The following is a 22057-nucleotide window of genomic DNA, read 5'->3' on the forward strand; positions in this document are numbered from 1 at the left end:
GTCCAATTTATGGAATCACTCTGTGCCATTGATCTGGAAAAAATCAGGAATAAGTTGCTCTTCTCCCTTGCCTTTGGTGGTTTTCTTCTCTACACAAGAACTTTGTGTTCTTTTCTTTTAGAGAAAGCAAAGCAGGAGTTTTTCAAAGCAACTTTTCCCCTTTTTAAATGATTTTCTGTGGGGATAAGGAGAAAATTGAATCAATGACAGACAGTCTGATTTTCTGGCTTTCTGAGAGCCCCTGACTTGCTATGAGAGAATGCAGAGCGTAATGATACCCCTGAGACAACTTAATGTGAAGGGAGGGCAGGATGCCCTGCAGGGAAGGCAAAAGGAGCACAAAGGGCTAAAGACAGGAGCAACCATGGGATTGTGGTGATTCAGGACCAAGGACAGCCCTCAGAGATGCCAGCTCCTTGCATGGTCTGCCCCCAGTGCTTGCAGCATTTTGTGTTCTTGGCTCGGGTCCTGACTGTTCATGTCCTCAGGCCAAGGAGACCCAAATTCCACCCACACTTCCTGTCACTCACTGCCACCCATGGAGTTTATAAACAATTTTCCCAGTCTGTCAGTGATGTTGTGGATGGGAATATTGATCAGTGCTGGGAGAGCTGTACAAATCCATGCAGAACTGAGTCAGTACTAGCACCACTCACTATTGCCCGGCCTTCATTTTGATAATGGGTTTAATTCTTTCTTAATCCCACCCTCCACTTGGAGACTGCTGTTGGAATTCTTTTGTGAAAATATCCCAACAAACAATAGGAAAAGCTTGCACCATGGCTCAGCTACTTTAATGAGCCACAGTTTCTGCCCTGTTCAGGGGACTTGTTGTCCTGTTGGAACATCAGATTAAACTTTGCTTCAGCATCCCTGTGTGCTGGAGAAATTCAGTTCTGTGTCATCCATCTTACAAATAATTTGGGTATTTGGGTTTCTGGGAATTGCACTCCACCAGGAAATCACAGTGTGATTTCCTGGCTCATTCCTCCATGAAGGATAGACCTTGGATTTGCCTTCCAGCATTTTAGTTCTCTGGGAGTGCCCAAAAAAAATAAAATCTCTGAGGTTTTGAGGTTGCTCTAGCCCTTGTATACACCAGGATGGACTTCACCAGGCTTGAATTGCAGCAGCTGACTCAAGGATGGTCTGTTCATGAACATCTTCCCTGCCTGACTCTTGCCCAGCTCTCAGCTGAAGTTTTGCCCCAGTTAATTTGGTTTGGAGCTGGAATGGGGCAGTTTTACCTCTCTGACCTTCTCAAAATCATCCCTTCTGCTTTTCAAACCACTCCTCAGGTTCCTTCTGTGATTTAAACATTTCTTTGTTATCCTTTGTGTTCTCTCCTGTTCGTGTTCCAATTTTGCCTTGACTTCTGACTGTGTCCCCATCCAGTTTTTCTTGCTCTTTCTTTGTACTTATCCTTTCTATCTGACTTAGCTCCTGTTTTTTATTTGGCTAAGCCAAGTTGTTTTCTTACTGCATTCCCTTCTCTGCCTGCACACTTAAATGGTTTGTGCTTCTGCTCTTAATTTTGAGGGGGCATATGAGTTGGGTTTTTTTGTTATTTTTCTTGGGTTTTTATCTCAAAAAGTGATGGTCAGCTCAAAGCTGTGCAGCCTTTGATTGTGGTCCACAGCAACAACTTGACAGGAGCAAGGGGGGGGTTGGCCTCTTCTCTTCTAGACCAGAGGAAATGGCCTTGGGTGGCACCAGGAGAGGAATCAAAAGTGGTTTATTCAACTTTTGAAAGATTTTTTTCCCACTTAATAGGTGGAATATCCTCATTTTGGTGCTATTAATATCTGTTCTTAAAGGCCTTACCCTGATCTTCAACCCCCAAAAAGCAAATTATTGGGGTGGGTGAGTGCTGCAGTTGGAACTCACTGGAGCATCAGCCAAAGATTGGGATTCTAATAAAATAACAGAAAGAGGGATCTTGATAAGAAGTGGAAAATGGGAAGAAAGGAAAATGAAAGTTCAGTATAATCAGTGTGGAGCTGCAGAAAAATAGAAGTAAATTATTAAAGCCTGAATTTCATACTCGTGCTGCTGGATGTAGCTGTAATTTGATAATCAGATGATTACTAATAATTAATAGCAATTATTATCCTACATTCAGGATATTGTCATTTCTGTACAGCATAGGAATTCTGATGTGCTTCAGCTTTATCTTGAGTAGCCCATCAATAACCAAAGTTGCCTTAGAAACAGGGATCGGTGTCATCCCTGTGGGAAACTTTCCTAAAACTTAATTCCCAAGTTTCTGCATAGAAGGGAAGAGAAGAAACCTTTGTCACTGACTGCTTTTATCCTTTTTTTTCCTTCCCTAAAGGCTTTTGATAGAGAGGGCGACCCCATCAAATACCTCATTCAGAATGGAGATCCTCAGCAAGTTTTTAATCTCTCTCAGAGGTAAGTGGAAAACCCTTGGAAAACAGGCTTGGAACTTGTCAGCCCAGGAAATGAGGAGCTGAGAGAAAAGGGTTGTGCTCAGACACCTTCAGCTGCTCCTTCCAGGGGCTGTCAGCCATTCATGAGAGCTCTGTGAGCCAAATTCCACTCTGGGCTTTGTCACTGGCCACTGTTTATTTATTTTAAACACTTTGGGTAAGAGAAACTCACTGAGGTGGAAAGATTCCATTTAAAAGAGTGGCCAGGGATTAATTAAAACCCTTTTACCTGTCAGCTCCTGACTAATGGCAGGGACAATTTTTGCTTTAATTTCCTGACTTGTTATGGTTTAGCCTGTAGTGAAAAGCCGTTTGAGCATTGTTTAAGAACTGTATTTTCCTTACATTGAATTCCAACTTAAATAGAGTGAGAAAGAGAGGGTTAATTATGAAGTGTAAGCACCAGATTGGTCTGTGCCTGGCCCACCACCCTCTATTTTACCTATTATTAGTTATTAATTATTATTTGCAATCCAAAGTATTCTTTTCCTTGCAGGAGGAAGGGAGGGCAGTGAGCTGACTTCCCACAATAAATGATGGGACAGAAGTAACCTGAGGCTTATTAATTCCTGGTGCAAAAGAATTCTAATTTGGTGTGAGGGAAACATTGTGACTCTAAATACCCAAACCTCCTGAGACAGGCTGATGTTTTAATCCAGGATTATGCCTGTATCCGAATGGAAGGCATTAGGAATTGGCTCCAGGCTTTTCTTGGCTTTCACCCACAGAAAGCCTAAAGCTCCTACAAGGAGGAGCCTTGGTGTCAGCAAGGTGGTGGAGCTCAGGTGCTCACAGACCTCTCCCAGGTGTCCTGCTAACGTGTCCTGGTGTTGTTTCATTGCCAGCTCTGGCCTGCTGTCCTTGGGAAAGCCCCTGGACAGAGAGAGCACTGACCGCTACATCCTCATCGTCACGGCCTCGGACGGCAGACCCGACGGGGTGAGTGTCTGGTGGGGCCTTGGGAAGGCTGACCTAGATCAGAGTTAAAGAATAAAGCAGGGATTTATCAAAAGGCCTCCATGGATCCACCTTGGGCAGCACAAGAGCCCAGCCAGGGCTGCACCCAAGGTGAACCAAAATGGTCACAAAATGGACACCTGGTCATGGGGTCTGTCACTGTGATCAGTTCTGCTCCATTTGCATCTTGCAGTTCATTGTCCCATTCCAGCTTTAGCCCATGCAGTCCCATCCTTGTTTTTCTCTCTTCAGCCCACATTGTTTGTGCTCTTGGGCCTGAGATTTGGATCAGTTGTCCTTGGTCCCCAGCTGGAGCAGGAATTGTTTTGTCTCCCTGCTCTGTGCACAGAACTCACCATCCCTTAATGTGAAGCCCAGACCCACATACTAAAGCAGCACAGAATCTGAAAAATATAAAAGCTAAAACCTGAGGCATCTGAGTGTGAAGGGGCTGGACAGCACTGGCCACCTCCATGTGGTCTGACTGTGTGTTTTCCATGGATCTTGACCAAACCTATCTGAAATCTGGGAGTTTTCCTTTGGTTGGTGTGGGTGAAGCCTGTGTGTCTCTGCCTTGATCATGGACAGACGGATTTTGCTGCTGCTTTGTGTTATTCTTTAACAGCCAAGGGTTTTTGTATTTACAGATGTTCATCTTCTGTTTCTTCTCTGTGCTATTCAATACCTGGTCCTCTTCTTCCCTTCTCCCAGATGTGGAAGTTTTATTGGTGATCTGTACTTTATCCAGCCCTGTTCCACAACTGACTGTCCAGATCTCCAGAAAAATCTGGAAAAATCCCACTTCTCTTTCAAAAATAACCAATTTTTGTCAAGAGCTATCTCCAGGTCTTGTATGTTTGCACCAATCTATGACCCCACAACCAGCCCCACCAACTGCTGCTCACACTTGTGTTTAATATAACAAAATGGTGATTTTTTTTTTTTCAATTTTCATATTATAAAATGGTGGACTATTTAAGGATATGTGTTTATTGATCAGACAGAGAATTATTTTTCCTGAAAGTTTGCAGCTGGATTGTGCAGCTGGGAATGCAGCAGTTCTGCCATGGAATAGTAGCACAGGTGGGGAGAAATCTCTGTACATCTGACCTTCTGTATAAGGGCAGATCTAAAATAATATGAATAATAATTAATAAATAACAAGAATGGGCTGTTCTAGAAGGATTTGAGATTGAAACAGAGCTGTCTCTGTTTCACACATTGCTATAGAGTGATCATGAAAATTCTGGGATTTGGACCCGTTCTCATTGTGACAGAAGAAAATCTCATTCATTTTTTCTATCTCATGCTCTTTTTGGCATCTTTACCTTACCATCTTTACTTTCCTACTCAGGATTTACTCAGAATTTCCACACACACCCAAAAATATCAAGGAAGCCTTTATACAATTTAGTGACAACATGGAGTAATTATCAGAGTCTCCACCTTTTCCATGAAAAATCTGGTTACAGCTTTTGTGGGTTTGTTCTTCGTGAACTGCTCTCACAGCTGCGAGTTTGGTGGTTTTGATCTCAAACTCTCAGCTGGGAAATCTGAAGATGTAAATTAAAGACTTGCAAGTTGGTTCAGGCTGTGTTACGCTCCTGAAATACTCTCAGGGATGTAAAAAAAAGGGGACTGAAAAGCTCATTCCTTTTCCTTTCATCTAGAGAGAGATTCATTCGCTTTGCCCCGGGATTAAGTGGCCAGCTTATTAATTCTAACATTCTGAAGGTGATAGTTGGGGTTTTGAAAGGAAATCCTGTTAATCATGGCACAGTGCTTAGCAGAAAATAGTTGTATGTGAGCTGAGATACAGTGTTTGAAGCTCAGCTCTGGAAAAACCACCCAAAATATACCATGGAGGGCTCCTTTAGAGCTGGCCCTGAACTGTGCTGTTCAACACCTCTTGAAGTTCTTGTTACTGGTTGTAACAACAAAATCCACTTTAAGAACTCCATCTGCTGATATCTCATCTCCTCTCCTCCCTCAATCCCATTGGCAGAGGCTGCCCAGGGAGCTTTGCAGTGCCCATCCCTGGAGGTGTCCCAGCAAGGGCTGGAGGTGGCACTCAGTGCTCTGGCATGAGGATCAGCCACAGAGCAGAGCTGATAATCCTGGAGATCTTTTCCAGCCGTGTTGATTCCATGACTCTGTGATTTCATACCAGATGTTTTGCCCTGGAATGTTGCAGCTGTGTGTGCATCGCTCTCAGGGTGAAACATGGGCACGCTCTGTAGCTTGAGCATTTTCCCTCTGCCTGGCTGGGGTTTTTTGTCACCGTCCCTTCCCTGCCTGTAGCTGCTTTCTGTGGTTCATATTTTCTGTCAGTGGTGGGGCACCTTTCTTCTCAAGATTGTCCAGCAATAGGACTCAGTTGACCAAAGCTCCTGATGCCAGCAGCTGGAAAGGGTTGAGAGCTGGGCTTGCCAGGATTACAAAAAAGGCTGGATAAGCTCCTTGGCTTTCATTTTGCAAACAAATGGATGAAACAAGGCAGCTCAACCAAGCCATTAAATCTCCAGGCCTTTTCCATGCCAGGAAACAGTGGGTGTGACTGATTTGCCAGGCTTCCTTGTGTCTTTACAATTCCCTCCATTTGCAGCTCTTCTGGATGTGCTCCTGCTGTTTGACAGGCTTCTCCTGGAGGAGGGTCAGGACTCCCTCATAGTTCCTGGTTGGTACCATGCCAAAGCCTTCTGAGGACACAAATCCTTAGTCCAAGTGGTTCCATTTCATGGAGCAATTTTGCTTTTAAACTAGTTTTTAGCAGGAAGCAGCAGTGTCTTTCTAGGAAAAAAGAAAAAATTCTAAAATTACAAAACCACTGCTCCCCAAGCCCATTCACCTGCTGCTTGTCATCCAGCTCTGCTTTTTGTGAACAGTTCCATTAATGCCTACAGAAAACTGATGATGTCACCAGATGCCTTCTTGCAGTTTGCCTGAAATCCAAAATTAATTCCCCAGGCAGGTACAATGTCATTTAAATCCCATTAACATATTTTAGCTGGTAACATATCCAACCTGATCCCTTTCCATCCAACATGAAACCAGCTATTAGAGTCAAACCTACTTAAAGTCAGCTTTTGGATTTTATTTCCTGTATTTGCTTGGGTTTTTTTTAAATTTGAAAGGCATTCAAAGGGAAAATACTTTACTGGTGTGCAGGGAGTTTTGTTGTATTTGTTGTGGGTTTTTTTTCAGTGAGATGTGATGGCTTGACCTTGTCCTACCCCTGCCCTCCTCAGCTGGACAGGGAAGAAAAATATGAGCAAAGACTCAGGAGTCTTATAACCCCCCACTATCAGAAGCTTGCCACACAAACCCAGTGCAGCAGAACTTTCCTCCACAGTTGCACCATGGATAATTGGCATTTGTACATTTTTGCAGCTTGGTTTTGTGAACAGCAGTCATAGGATCCCCAGATAAGTTCCAGTTGCACAGGAGGTCTCAGGAGCTGAGGTTCCTCAGGCACTGACAATTTAAATGTGGTTATTTAATCCATACCTTTCAAGCATAAAGATGACCAAAAAGCCCTCACAGAGTGGGGGAAAAGGGAACATTTGTATTGGTCTTTCATACTCACTTGAGTAAGTTCAGTGTTTGTAGCTTCACCCAGTGATACTGGTTCAGAAACTGAGGCCAGCACTCCAGAATTTCAATATCCACAATATTTCCCAGCCAAACTCTGTGTGAACAAAGATTTTTAGCCATTATAACATGAAAGCAAAGGGGCAAAACTTCTGCTCATGAGTTTTTAAATAATAGTGATAAAATCCTGGAATACCTCAGCTGGGAAAGATTGCTATGCTTGAAAATTGTTGATGCTTACAGGAAGAAATCTATCCCAGACTGCTTTGGAAGCTTTCTGTCTCAATATGATGGCTCTCTTGTCCTCAGAAAACCATGGAGCTGAGCAAGGCTCAGGTGTCCCCAGCCCTGACAGCATCTTTCTTGGCTCAGGGAGACCCATTAAAATGGATTTTTCTTCCCATTCTGGTATCTCCAGGAGTTTGGAGGACAGCAGGACACCTCCCACATGAGCTTGTGAGTCCAGGAGCCCCAGCCTCACACTTGTGGGGAGCAGTGTTTCTTCAGGATATGCCTTTCCCATAGTTAGGAATGTCCCAGAATCCTTAAAGTTGGAAAAGACCTCTGAGATCATCAAACCCAACCATCAACCAGCTCCACCACTACCATGTCCTCAAGTGCCACATCCACACGTGTCTTGAACACTTCCTTCCAGGGATGAGGACTCCACCACTTCCTCAGAAGCTGTTCCAGTATTTCACAATGCTTTTGGTGAAGATATTTTCTTTCATATCTAAGCTAAACATCCCCTGGCACAACTCCAGGTCATTTCCTCCCATACTGGAGAAGACATCTTGCTCTTTCCTTTCCAATTCCTGGATTCTTCATCTTGGACCTCCTTCTTCCACAGCTGCCACCAGGGCAGGCCAATGCTCTGTGCCTGCCCTAAAATCCACTGGAATTTAGGGTAGGATACAATGTGGTATTGGCTCTCCTTTTGATCCCTGATATTCTTAAAAAAAAAACCCCATCATCATCAATGCTGTTGAGCTCATTTTTGCATTTGCAAAGTCTGTGGTCCCACACACCTGAATTTCTGGGGGGTTTTAAGAGTCTTAGATTCTTTTCTTGCTTGTTTTTCTGTGTCATTACCATTTAGGGTTTTCGGATTTTTTCTTGCTCATTTTTCTGTGTCATTACCAAAGGGCCTAAGAGAGCTTTGTCAAGACTGCTGTGGCATGGAGTAATTGAGATTTCTCTTTTCTAAGCCCCAAGGCTGATTTAACTGATTCATGTGGTGTGGTGGCAGTCATGGTGACACCACTTGACTTTGGGGGACTGTTAATTCCATCAAAATTAATCCAGAGCCACTGATGCCCTCACCCAGCACCTTGGCTTTCCATGGAATGGGGTGGCCTGGCTGCCACCTTTCCATTACTCTTCCCTGGAATGCTCCTGATTGTTTAAAATGCTCAGCTGTGCTTCCCATGTTATTGTTGTTCTGAGTTATGACCTGGAGCATTAACAGGATTGTGGGTTTTCCCTGGAAAACACAACCTGTCACCGTTAACAGTCCGACACAACAAACAATTAAGGATGCATTAATTGAGCAGGCAGGAAAATGCTTTTATTTCCCACGTAATGAGCTTTTAGTTGTAGGTGGGCAAAGTGGAATGTGAAGGAAAAACCACATTCCAAGCTCAGTTTGTGTTCACAAATTGAGGTGTGTTTGGATGCAATTCCAAAGCAAGAATTCCCATCTTTACCTTTCAGAGGGAGAAGTTTGAAATAAATACACATGGCTTTTGTTAGAAGAAAGAGAAAGCTCTCTATTTGTCAAGGATGTTCCTTAAATGACCATGATTTTCTCTTCCTTTCCATATTTTCTGTTCTCTTTTGTGATGTATGAGGTTTTCATTTTGGGAGCTTTCCCTTTGGGCTTTATTTTGGAGTCTTGACAGTTTTTCTCTTTGTCTCATCTCCAGGCTTATTGGGATTTTTTCTCATTAGTGTAATTATTGACAAGCTACAGAATTACACTTCCCTTCCCCTCAGGGTCTTCTCTCCAAAATTTCTTTGCAGTCCAGCAGGAAATTTCCTCTTTATAGCTTGGAGAGGGTTGGGAGATACTTCTGTTAAACTTCTCATGGAAGGGAAGAAGGTCTGAAAATGGAATCATAGAAGGGTTAATTCTGTCCCCACTCAAATATGGTTTTCTTGAGATGAATATCAATAAATCCTGATATGGAGATCAGCAGAAATATTTACCATTTCTTTTTTGATCAAATGAAGGCTTTGCCTCCAATTGTATCATTTGCAAACTGCTGATCTCTGAACATGACAGGTTTGTCTGAGAGTTTGTCCAAATTACTAAACTTGCTCGGCATCAGAGCCAAGAATGTTTCCTCTCCAAGGCATAGAATGCTCTCATCAATTCCCAACTTCAATTTAAATGACAGGGTACAAATAAAATAAAAACAAAGTGGAATTTCCTTCAGATTTATCATCCATAACATTTATCAGGGCCTGGCATCCTTAGAATTTGTGCAGCTGATGTAAATTTTACAATTATTGCTTAGGGAAGAATTATCTATGTAAGAAATATTTGAGGGCCCCTAAGAAAGATATAAACTGCTGCTCTGGATCTTTTATTTATGTTCATTATAAAAGAGAAGTTAGCAGGGTTTCTCCAGTAATGAATAGGAAATGCCTGATATGAGGCTGAGATGGCTTTTTCCCTGGTTAAATTTCCAGGAATAGCTTTAGGATTCCTTCCCAAACTGTGCTTGATGATTCTGTTGTAAAAAAGCCTCATTTTTAACCAGGCAAAGCAGTTTTCAAACTTTCCTGTGCTGGATTTGCATGAAGAGTATCCCCGGAAAACCAGTTGGGAATTAGGTGTATCTCATTATTTTAGGGAACCAATTCTTCAACGAATTTTAGGGGTATTTAATTATTTGTGAAGACCTTTTTTTGTTGCTTCTCTGCCTCTTTTAGCATCCTCTACAAACCTCAGTGATTTTTCATAATTCTTTAAGAAATTTCTGAATTCACTTTACAGGAAAGGTGGAGAGAGACTCTGTACAAGGGACAGGACACAGGGAATGGTTTCCCAGTGCCAGAGGTCAGGGCTGGATGGGATATTGGGAATGAGGAATTGTTCCCTGGCAGGGTGGGCAGGCCCTGGCACAGGGTGCCCAGAGCAGCTGGGGCTGCCCCTGCATCCCTGGCAGTGCCCAAGGCCAGGCTGGAGCAGCCTGGGACAGTGGGAGGTGTCCCTGCCATGGCAGGGGTGGCTCTGGGTGGGCTTTAAGGTCCTTTCCAACACAAACTGTGATTCCATGATTTTTATGTGACCTCAAAGCCCACCCAATCCCACCTCCTGCCATGAGCAGGGACACTTTCCACTATCCCAGGTTGCTCCAAGCCCTGTCCAGCCTGGCCTTGGACACTTCCAGGGGCAGCCACGGCTGCTCTGGGCACCCTGTGGCAGGGTCTCCACATTTTTCCATATGTTCTGATCCAGTGTCAGGCTGGCAAGAGGCTCTGGTTTATCCCTGAACATGGGCAGTGATTATTTAGTCAGTGGGATTTTAGTGTCTGGTGACTTTTTCGTGATTCCCAGCAGGGTTGATGAAGTTGTTCCCAACCTTGCTCTGTGCTGCAGTTCAGGAGGAGCCCCTGTAATTCATTCTGGTTTGTCAAATAAGGGCTTTTTTCAGAACAGCCCATCAATCTGAGGTTGGAGCTTCAACAAATCTTTGGAGCCATCTAATGGGGATGTAAAAACGTTGGTTTTGGTCAATAATCTTTGATCACGGCACTTTCTGCTGTTAATGAGAGAAGTGCTGCCTCAAAGACACACAGGTGAGTCTCACTTCATGGTAAAGGTGGGCATTGCTGAGACAGCAGTGAGATAACAAATGTCTCCTGTATTTGGGTGAAATAGGGAGATTTTGAAGCATTTTTCTCAGTTTCAGGGTTTGTTACTGATTTTAAGGAAGAGAAGCCAGGGGGTTGCTGCTAACCCAGTCTGCTTTGAATGCTCCTTGTGATTTCACCCACTGTTGGTCATTTGCTAGATTGTGGTTAATAAAAAAGGAAGATTATTTGAAATATTTGTCTTATTACAGTGATTTCTGAATTCATTCACAGCTGATAATTTTCTAAGCTATGACTCATATAAAAACAGGGATTACTTGAAATGTTGGTCTTCTTACAGAATCTCATTTTAACAAACACAACTTTAGGGAGAGGAGCATTTGATAAAATTTCTCAAATTAATTCTACTATTTGGTATCTCATTAAGGTGGTGGGTTTTTTTGGGTTTTTTTTTTTTTCCTTGCAAAATATTATTTCTTTGCAAAAATCTTGCCTTTTAAATTCAGAAGTGAAAATTTAAATATGACAAGTGGAGCACTGACCTGCATGGGTTGGCTGACAGGGAGGGTGCTTAAGATGAGTAAAAAATGGCCAGGAATGTGAAAAATACTGAAAATCCTTAGGCAACAGTTGGGAAAAAAAATCCCAAAAGTTTCTTTTCCTTCCTCCCTTTCTCCTTATAAAATCCTCTCAAAGAGAACAAAATGCTGCAGATGATCAACCACAGCCCGTGAAAATTATCTGGAATGAAAAGAAATCTTTTCCCAATGGGAATTCCTGCCTTAAGCCATTGTTATTTAACACCATGTTGCCTCAGTTTATTAAATGTGAGGGTGTTTATTTCCCTGAATTTCATGGAGCTGAGTTATCTTTGGAAAAGCTGATTTACATTCAGTGTGCATCACAGCAGAGCAAACGTTCTGGAGTGGTTTTTGCCTGGACAAGAAGGCAGAAAGTGCATTTTCCTTTTAGAAATGGAATGTGGGAATGGCAGGAACAATTAGCAAATAACTGGGGCTCAGTAAACAGAAGGTGCCAGCCTGGGAGCACCTTGTGCTGTCTTGGTTCAAAATCCTCTGGATTTTTGAATTTTTTTAAGTGGTGAGGAGTTACTTTATGCAGATGTTGAGAGCTTTTGGGACACTGAAAGCACAGCAGCTGCATCTGGAGCTGGGAATTGCTGATTGTGATGCCAGTAGAGCACCAGAAGATGCAGGTCTCCATTCAGACTTTTTGGTTAGGGTTTTGTTTGGTTTTGGTTTTTTTGGTTTTTTTCTTTATTTTGCTGTTTGGGGGTTTTTGTTAAGGGAAGATGGTTGCAGGTTTCCCTATGAAGCCTGTGAGGTGCCACTTTTAAACAGGTTTGTTCTTCCTAAAGCAAAAGGATTTCTTCTGGGTTCACATCTGCCCAGTGTAATCCCTGTGAGTGTCCTGTCATAAACATTTCATGGAATCATGGAATTTTTATGGTTGGAAACGACCTCCAAGTTCATCAAGTCCAACCTGTGACCAGGCACCACCTTGTAACTAAACCACAACTGTAAAGTGCCACATCCTCTCACTTTTTAAACACTTCCAGGTGTGGGGGCTCCAACCCTCCCCTTTTAAACCTATCCCAAGGCCTGAGCACCCTTTGCATGCAGAAATTGCTGCTGCTGTCCAAGCTGAGCCTCCCCTGGCCCAGCTTGAGGCCCTTTGCCCTTGTCCTGTCCCTGTTCCCTGGCAGCACAGCCCGGCCCCCCCTGGCTGTCCCCTCCTGGCAGGGAGTTGTGCAGAGCCACAAGGGCCCCCTGAGCCTCCTTTGCTCCAGGCTCAGCCCCTGCCCAGCTCCCTCAGCCCCTCCTGGGGCTCCAGCCCCTTCCCCAGCTCCCTCAGCCCCTCCTGGGGCTCCAGCCCCTTCCCCAGCTCCATTCCCTGCCCTGGACACGCTCCAGGCCCCCCAAGAGGGCCCAAATTTCCCTCACAGGAATTTGGTGCAAAGCATCAGAACACACAAGATGAAAGCTTTAAGACGCTGAGTTGGATGATTTGATTTAAAATTCAATATATTGGACTCAATAAAATAAATACAACAAAGTGGTGTTTTGATCTGGAGCTCTCAGTCTATGGGAGCAGAGAAAGGGGATGTGACTCAAGCCAATGCCTCTCCACATTTTGGATTGGGAGAGAAAACTTCCATAGGTAGCATAGACATATTTTGTTGACATTTCATATCAAATACAGTTAATTCTGCTGTTCCCTCCTCCTGGAATGTTAAAATTGGGTTGCAAAATAGAACATCAGGGTGGGGTGGGGGGAGGATGATGCAGGAGGATGATACAGGATGATTGTGCCACTTCATCAGCTTAGTTAATCATCACTGCGGTGTGTTTTGGTTGATAAATCAGTAATTTTCTTTTCACATTCTGGCAAATTTTGGTATTTCCAGATTTTTCCGTCCACTCACAACAAATACTCCTTAAATTCTTAAAGTACTGTATAAAAACTAAAAGCTAACTGATTTTCATGCATCTCTAATATATGATATATATAATAATATAATAATAGTTTTAATATAATAATATATATTTTATATATTTATAATATTTATATTATATTATATTAATATAATATTGCTATATAATATATAATATTTATATATTATATATAAAATATAATAATTATATATATATATATATATATATATATATATATATATATATAAAATAATAGTTTTCCTGCATCTCTAATATATGAGTCAGTCTGGGGCTTGTTTTGTCTTCCAAAAATTCAAAATAAACACTTGAAACACTTCTCTTTTCACAAAAACATGTTTAAAAAATTGATTATCTGCTTACCTGTGGTTCTGCCCAATAGGTAACAGCAGGGTTCTCACCTGGGAAGCTGTAAAATAAAGAGAATTTCTTCAAAATGTTCTTTTTCTGCCTAGACTTCGACTGCTACTGTCAATATAGTGGTGACAGATGTCAATGACAACGGACCAGTTTTTGACATGTTTCTCCCCAAAAACCTCTCTGTGCAGGAAGAGGAAGCCAATGCTTTTGTTGGTCAAGTAAGGGTAAGTCAATAAAATTGTGTATTTTATTATCCAAGCTGTGCAGATGATGAGGAAGGAGCACAAAATAATTGTGCCTCAGACAAAAACCCATCCAAATATCTTCAGCTGAAATGCAAACTCTCCATTTGTGGCTACAAAGTCGCATTTGGGGGTTTAAAAATATTGGAATTGTTTTCTTCCCTGTGCTAAATATTGAACACACTTTGTCACTTAAAAATAGCACATTAAAAAGCTTGCTTTTTTGGGAAATTCCACTGTAAATCTTGCTGGTAACAGATTTACAGGGTCAAAACAGTGTTGCCACATTTTTAAATGATTTGTTTTGAGATAGAATTCAAACGTGCTGAGCAAGTGACACCCGGGTGTAGGAAATTGTCACACCTAGAGGAAATTTTGAGGCCATTAAGGGGAAAATCAGTTAAATTCTTGAGTGAAGTAATTGCTGACCTGGCATAAAAATAGGGGATAATGTAAATTTGAGGGTTTGAAGTTGTAAATTGTTATAACACATGGGGGTGTTCTGGATGAGGATTTAGTCTCTTGAAGAAAACATCACTTTTTTTTTTTTTTTTGGTAATGGTTGTTTCTCCTGACTCAAGAGAAAGAAGGAAATATTAATTAGAGGGGTTTTCAATCCAGAAGTTGAATATAATGTCTCATATCTGCTGCACTAAGGTTGGATCCAGCAGGAACTGTAGGTAAAAGAGGAATTGGGAAGCATTTTTCAGGAATTTAGGTGGAAAATTAGCCTTTTTTTTTTTTTTTTTTTTTTTTTTTTCCCCAGCAGCAACCATATCAAAAGAAAATGGGAGCTCCTTAAGTAGAAGCTTCAGAAATCAGGACATTTTGGGTACCATGGGAACCCAAATACCCATAATAATCATGTTCCTTCCCATCCTTATTTTATTTCATAAGAAATCAGAGCTGGTCTTGGACAAAGTTTGGATCCCTTGGTGCAATTAAGTCAGTTTTGAAAAATGGTTAAATTATTGCTCTGCTTTTTGTCATTGCTTTCCTGTGTGGTTGTTTTTCATTTTGCATCCTAAAAGGCACAGGTGGAACATTTCAAATCAGTCCCAAATATCCTTCAAATCCATTTTGTGCTTTGCTGGGGCCCTCAAGGCTCAATCATCTTCTCAAACACGAGCCTGCCTCTATTTTTAGCTGTGACTGAACTGTAAAATACAACAAATAATTGCCACAAGAAGCTCCCTGGCTTCTAAATGACTGCAATTTCTAAGTTGTGTGGAAATGAAAATATTTATTGTGGTCTTGGGATAGTTTATTCCTACTTGGAGTGACAGAAACTGCTTCTGTCATCTCCTGTCCTGTTAATCCCTGGATGGAGAAAGCTTTTTCTTTATAGCCCAAATATTGGGTGTATTTCTCCTCTCTCATGTTCACAACTGCAAATTGATGTAGGGATATCCATTGGAAATGCCATTCTGGGGTATAGAAAAGAGAAATTGGGGCATTTGGAATTTTTTTTTTCTGGCTCCAGTGAGGTTATTGAAATAATGGTGATGAGAGTTTGGGTCTAGCTGTGTTGTTTGAGGATATTCCTTAAAAACTGAAACAGCTTTTGGTGTGTTGTGCTTCACTGTAGATAAAACCACAGCAGGTATGGGAGAGGTGTTAATGGGAATAAATTTTGTATGGAAGCTTTAATGTGGATAAAATGTACATAAAGGGCTATTTTAGGTGGGAATAGCCTGGTAAAAGAAGAAATCCTTATAGTGCTGTGTGTTTTCCCTACCAAGAATTAGCCCACTGATTAACAAAGCTGCTTTTCAGAAAACTTTTTACTCATTTCAAACAGAAACCTAAGATCCACCAGAGCACGCAGTCATACAGAGAATTTGAAATAAAAAGACAGATTTTGTCATGTCCCTTTCCCTTTGGAATGTCACCTTCCCATTTTACCTGGGGGAAAAATAAAAAATTAGCAAGAGATTTTTACCTTAAAACCCAAGATCTGTCCCTGCTGCTCATGGGAGCAGAGAACCTGGTGAGGAAGAACATGGAAAAGGTGCTCAACCACTTTGATCCCTCAGGATTTTTGACTCAGGAGGTTTGTTATCAGGATTGGGTGCCTGGGCCTATTGTCAGAGTGGTTTGGGTTGGGAGGGATCTTAAATCTCATCTCATTCCAGGCCTGCCATGGGCAGGGAAGCTTTCCGCCATCCCAGCTTGCTCTGAGCCCTGTCCAGGCTGGCCCTGGACACTTGCAGGGATGGGGATTTTAAGCAGTTGGGGGAATAAATCAATGTGAACACCCCCAGGAACAACTCCTGCCACAGCCCAGAGATTTCCATGCTCTGCTTTGTTTTCAGTGGGAAAGCTGGACTTTGAAATGCATTCCCATAAGGACTGGGATAATATTTGGGGTGCTTTCCTAAGGAGGTGTAGCAGGAGGGCAGGGAGAGGTTTCCTGTGGGAGAGGGAGGGTTTGGTATTGAATTTGCTGGGAATGTCCTGACCAAGGCAGGAATGATGCATTTGACTCCATGTTCTCAGAAGGCTAATTTGTTACTTTATTATACTATATAATATAAAAGAATACTATACTATCTATACTAAAGAATACAGAAAAGACATTTACTGAACGCTAAAAAGATAATAATGAAAACTTGTGACTCTTTCTTGAGTCCTGACACAGCTTGGCCCTGATTGGCCAGAGAGTGAAAACAACTCCCAGCAGAATGCAATGAAACAATCACCTATGGGTAAACAATCTCCAAACACATTCCACATGTGAGCACAACACAGGAGAAGCAAATGAGATAAGAATTGTTTTCCTTTTCTCTGAGGCTTCTCAGCTCCCCAGGAGAAAAATCCTGGGTGAAGGGATTTTATCAGAGAATGTGAATGCCACAGTTTGGAGCATTTATTCCATGCAGGAAGGCAACATCCACCCTTGGGAGTGCTCTCCCTCTCCAGCTGCTCTGCTGCCAGCTGGAGCTGCAGGAGGCACTGGCACAGGAGTGCTGCCTGTGGGCGCTCCAGGGGCCTCCTGAAGATGAAAAGAACAAAAAGCCAGACAGGATAATGCTGCCAGTGGAGCAGATGTGTTTCCAATCCTTTTATTTCACACTGTGTTCTCTAAATTGGGGCAGTCAGAGGTGGGTTGGGTTCCCTCCTGCTGCTGCTTCCCCTCTGATCCTGGGGATCCCCAGCAAGGCAGGAGCACAGCTGCTGCTGGCTGGAAGTCTCCACAAAGGGCCCCCAGGAATCCAAAAAGCTCCAGCTGGAAACTCCACAGTGAAATTCAGGCATTTCCTTGTGGTCTAAACCAGCTGGACATGGGGCATCAGGATGTTCTGCATTGTACACTGCACTTTAATCAATCCCAGGGGCATGGGAGGCAGAAAAGATGGAATGACACTTAGGAAAGGGATCAATATATTGATTTACAGGCATGTTCACAGCCTTGGGCAGGGGGAGACAGTCCCCAGCAGTTTGGTTGCAGACTCTAAAAAAGCAGCCTGGGGTTAAATAAAAAACTGTTGAGCTGATAGGGCCCTGGAGAGGAAAGGCATCCCTTGACAGAAGTTTTTATTCATTTGGGGTTTTATTTATATTCAGATTCTTTCACCCAAGCCCATAATTCACTTGTTGTTGGATACTTTGGTGTCATTGATCAGCACTGTGTGAGAACTCCAGCATGAACGTGTTGCTATCAAGGAGAGAGAGCAACAGGGATGGAAGTGAGATGGAAAATGGGGATAAAGAATTATGTGCTCAAGTATCACTGGCCCTTGGATGGTCCCTAAAATGGAAACAGGATAAATTAATTCCAGTAATGAGAGCAGTTTGCAGTGTGTGATGTCTCTATCACCTGCTTGGTTTTAAGTTACAAAAGTTGATTTTTAGGCTGGACCTCTTCTTCCTCCTGGAAAAAATGGGAACATTTGGGGGAATTTATTTGGTTGTACTGTACCAGCCCTCCTGAATGCTGATGAAATGTAATTATTCCCCAACAAAGCTTTCTGTCCGTGAGTATCAGTGAATTCTTACGTGCTCCTGTTTTTATTTAATAAATTCATAAGGTAGTAAACCCTGGATCTAAAGCCCAATTTAAATTTCATGGCTGTTGGGTAAAGCTTGTTGTGTTGGACTAAATGACCTCTGGAGATCTCCCACAAGCAGCTCCTCCTGTGTTTCTACAAGCAGAAAAGACTCCTTAAAATGCTGGTGAGGAATTATTGCCCACGCACATGGAATGGTTGGGATGAGATGAGCTTTAAGGTCCTTTCCATCCCAAAGCATCTGTGATTCTATGATTTTATTACATTACAGTATCTTGTGGAAAAGTCTAGAAAGGAATCTGAGTTTTCCTAAATCCCCACTGCTTTGTTTTTGGTGTGAAGGGTGTGATTTCCCAAAACCTGCACTGCAGATTGCACTTTGTTTGTGTTAAAGGTACAGGCTCCTGAAATTAAATTCTCAAATTTCCTGGACTTCAAAGCAACTTCAAGGAAAATTGGAGGTGGAGGAAAAAGGAGAAGACCAGGAAAAAAGGGAGATTTATTGGTAGGAGAGGACAATCCAGGAGGAAAAGGAATTAAAATTAGAGGTGGAAGAGATAGGAAAAATCCAGGAAAAAAGGGGATTTAATGGCAGGAGAGGACAATACAGAAAGAAAAGGACCTAAGCCTTTGGGGAAGAGCAAAATCAAAGGCTCTGAAATAAATCTCAAATACCCAGAATGAGTCCAGGACCCCTGCTCACTGCATGACCCAGTGGCTAACAATGCAGTTTGAATTCATCTCATAGATGTTAAACCAACAGGAGCAGCTGGGATTTGAGTCAGAATCCATAAAAAAGCAAATCTGACCCCAAAATCAGAGAATCAGAGTGTGGCAGGTGAGCTCCAAGCAGAGAAAGTTCAGACTTCGTTTCTTACAAGTGGTCAGATGATCACAAGATCATTGGGAGGGAACCTTGGTGGTATAATTTCCTTCAGTTTATTAAGGAATTTGTCCCCAGGGAGGATAAAAAGGACTTTAATAAGGCTTTCAGCACTGTCTCTCTCAAAATCCTCATGGAGATGCTGGTCACAAAAGAATTTCATGTGCTTCTAGCTGGATTTTCATGTTTGTTAACAGGCAAATTCCCCTTACAAGATTGATGTCTCAAGTCCAAAGCTGTGGCATCAGGAGAAAGAGGTGGGGTTATAGATTTGGGCTGCTTATTTCCATTCTAGACCATCAGTGCTGGACAAAATTACCTCTTCCTGCTGGCACCAGGGAATTCCTGGAGGATATTTGGCAGCAGTGGCTGCAGCCACAGTTCCTCATCTTTTTCCACTGTTCCTTGAACTTAGGTCAGCTTGGGCACAGCTCAAAGAGGTTAAGAAAGCTCCTTGCCACCCATAACGTGGCCTCTTAAAGCAAAAGGGATTTCAAAAGCTGTGCTCTTGTCTTCCCTGTTCCCAAAATTTATTATATTTGTGCATTCATCTGCATCTTTGCCCTCCAGATAATATTTGTGCTTTAGTGCAGTGGGAATATTGATATTTGTTATCAGCATGTTCATGGCAGTTGATTGTTGAGAGTCCAAGGATTTTCCATGAAAGGAATTCTTGGTTTTGTCTGCTGACACTTTACATTTTGGGATGCCTTTAAGCCCTGTTATCTCTTTTGGCTTGACACCAAACTAAATCTTCTGAATCAGTGATTTCATGTTTCTGGTTCATGCCCTTTTAGGGTTTTGATGCCTGATTCCCATCCCTGGCAGTGCCCAAGGCCAGGCTGGACAGGGCTTGGAGCAGCCTGGGACAGTGGAAGGTGTCCCTGACCATGGCAGGGGTGGCACTGGATGGGCTTTAAAGTTGCTTCCAACTCCAAGTCAAGAGAAATTCCAAACAATAACTTCAGAGAAATATTTGGGAGCCCAGCTAAATGTGCAGAGTTTAAACAGTATTTTCCATCCGTGATTTAGAAAGTTTTTGTTTTGGGAGGGCTTTTTGGTGTTTTGGTTTTTTCTAGTGTGCAAATGCATTGGTTTAATCTCTTGATGGTATCATTGCCAAAGAACACACTCATCAAACCCCCAAATTTTTAATCATCCTTTAAGGACAACCTGGTCTCTAAGGTTAGGATTTTGTTGTGTGCCAGCCTGAAGAAAGCTGGGCTGGTTGAAGCTGTGAAGCATTAAAATGTGATTTACTCATGTAGGGGGTTCACCAGCCCATCCAGTGATAGGTTTGTAGCCATGAGCTTTTGGATTTTCATTTCTTTTCATTTATATTTGCTCTTGGGGTTTAACTGCTCTTAATGTGCAGTTTTGTTTGGAAGCACATTTAATTGGTTTTGGAATTAACCCTCCAGGTACTCTGGAATTGGCAGAGACCATGGAAGTAATCACCCAGGGTTCTTCTGGCTTGTGGAATGCCTAAAAATAGGACAGTGTTTGAAAATTATGCCAATATTTGAAAATTTACAGGGTGTTTCCTTTATCCTGCTCTGAGTGGAGTGAAGGATAAGCTGCCATGACCTGGGAGTTCAGTAGGATGATGAAGTTCCTGGAGGATATCCACAAAACCTGCAGGGTTTTTCCAAAGGATATGTGTGCACTTGGGTCACAAAGAAGCAGAATTTGCCCTGAAATAGCAAGACAGCCAAAATCAAAGATTGGGTTGGGTGGGAAGGGACATTAAAGCCCATCCATTCCCACCCCTGCCATGGCAGGGACACCTTCCACTGTCCCAGGCTGCTCCAGCCTGGCCTTGGGCACTGCCAGGGATGCAGGGGCAGCCCCAGCTGCTCTGGGCACCCTGTGCCAGGGCCTGCCCACCCTGCCAGGGAACAATTCCTCATTCCCAATATCCCATCCAGCCCTGCCCTCTGGCACTGGGAGCCATTCCCTGTGTCCTGTCCCTCCATCCCTTGTCCCCAGCCCCTCTCCATGTTTCCTGCAGCTCCTTCAGCACTGCAAGGCCACAATTTGGTCACCCCAGAGCTTCTCCTCTCCAGGCTGAATAATCCCAGTTTTGCCCAGCCTTTCCTCCCAGAAGAGCTGCTTCATCCATCTAAGAAGATTTAAAAAGTGAAAGGCTGTGTAAAAGCTGGCAAGAAGCAGCAAAAGAGAGGAAAAGCCTTTCTGAACTTTAGGAAAGAAGGAAAGTCCAAACTTTTATGGATGACTGATGTTCCCTCCTTAAAATACTTACAGATATTTGGTTTATGACAAAGAGGTCAGGCACATTTCAGATATCTGTGGCCTCTGACTGCATCTGGGAGATGTTAATTTTGTCCTGTGGGCACAAACTGTAATCTCCCTGCAAAACAAGTCCAAAATCCAATCTAACACTCCCACCCACACTTGATTTGCTGTTTAACACAAATGAGGGGCTTGGGAATACTTCCAACCCAGAGTAATAAACCCATTAAACCCTCAATAATAAACCTATTAAACCCCTAGTATAAAAGAATCATGTTATCTGCCACGAGAACTATAATTCTCACCAACAGCATCACTTGGATCCTCCAGCACAATTCCTGCCTTGAGCTGTGGAATACTGGGGGAGCTGTCCAAAATCAGGAGTTTGATTGGCTTGGGTAGGGATTGTGGGGAACTTTTGGCCCTGAAGAAGGGAAATTTCAACTGAAGGAAGCTGGTTTTGTGGCAGAGTGGTCCCTAAGAAATGTTTCAGCCTTCAGGAAAGGGGGATACCAGAAATAGTGAATTGCTCAAGTGAGACTTTTTGGTTCCTGTCCAATTAGCTATTCTTAAATTTGAAGTGAAGTTCCCCAAGCCTATGAAATGCCTTTTTCACCTAATCAAAGAAAAAACTTCTGAGCTTATTTCCTTTTTAAAAAGACAAAAGTTAGTTTTGTCACTCTGTCAACAAAAAGCACATTCCTACAGATACCCACCATGCTTGTCTCTGATTTGGAGTAGTCACCTTTGGAGTAGTAACCTTGTTTTGCTGTTTTCCAGCTCCAAAATTTCAGGCACAAATCCTCAATTAACCTGCCTAAATCCTGTCACCATCATAAGCAAGAGCTGAGGGTACAATAGGAGGTTTTTTTGCAAAGGATGATAATGATATAATGAATATTGTTGACATTCAAGCCCTTGTCATTATATTTCAGAGTTAATGATCCTTCAGAGGTGTCTTAGTCATTCCCATCTCCCAGGACTGTGTTTTCCTGCTGTTTGAGATGGAGGG

At 42.6% G+C, this 22057-nt stretch overlaps 1 protein-coding gene across 19 annotated transcripts in view; it reads left to right on the top strand.

Annotated features, from left to right (window-relative positions):
* The window catches only part of PCDH15 (protocadherin related 15), a 642855-nt gene that overhangs the window by 521308 nt on the left and 99490 nt on the right, over nt 1-22057 (top strand). For all 19 annotated transcript variants that reach the window (XM_077183412.1, XM_077183413.1, XM_077183407.1 and 16 more), the window contains 3 exons: nt 2336-2415; nt 3299-3392; nt 13753-13881. In XM_077183412.1, coding sequence (XP_077039527.1) covers nt 2336-2415; nt 3299-3392; nt 13753-13881 — 303 coding nt within the window. The remainder of the gene's footprint in view (nt 1-2335; nt 2416-3298; nt 3393-13752; nt 13882-22057) is intronic.

This window comes from Agelaius phoeniceus, chromosome 9, assembly GCF_051311805.1.
Source record: "Agelaius phoeniceus isolate bAgePho1 chromosome 9, bAgePho1.hap1, whole genome shotgun sequence".
Taxonomy (NCBI): domain Eukaryota; kingdom Metazoa; phylum Chordata; class Aves; order Passeriformes; family Icteridae; genus Agelaius; species Agelaius phoeniceus.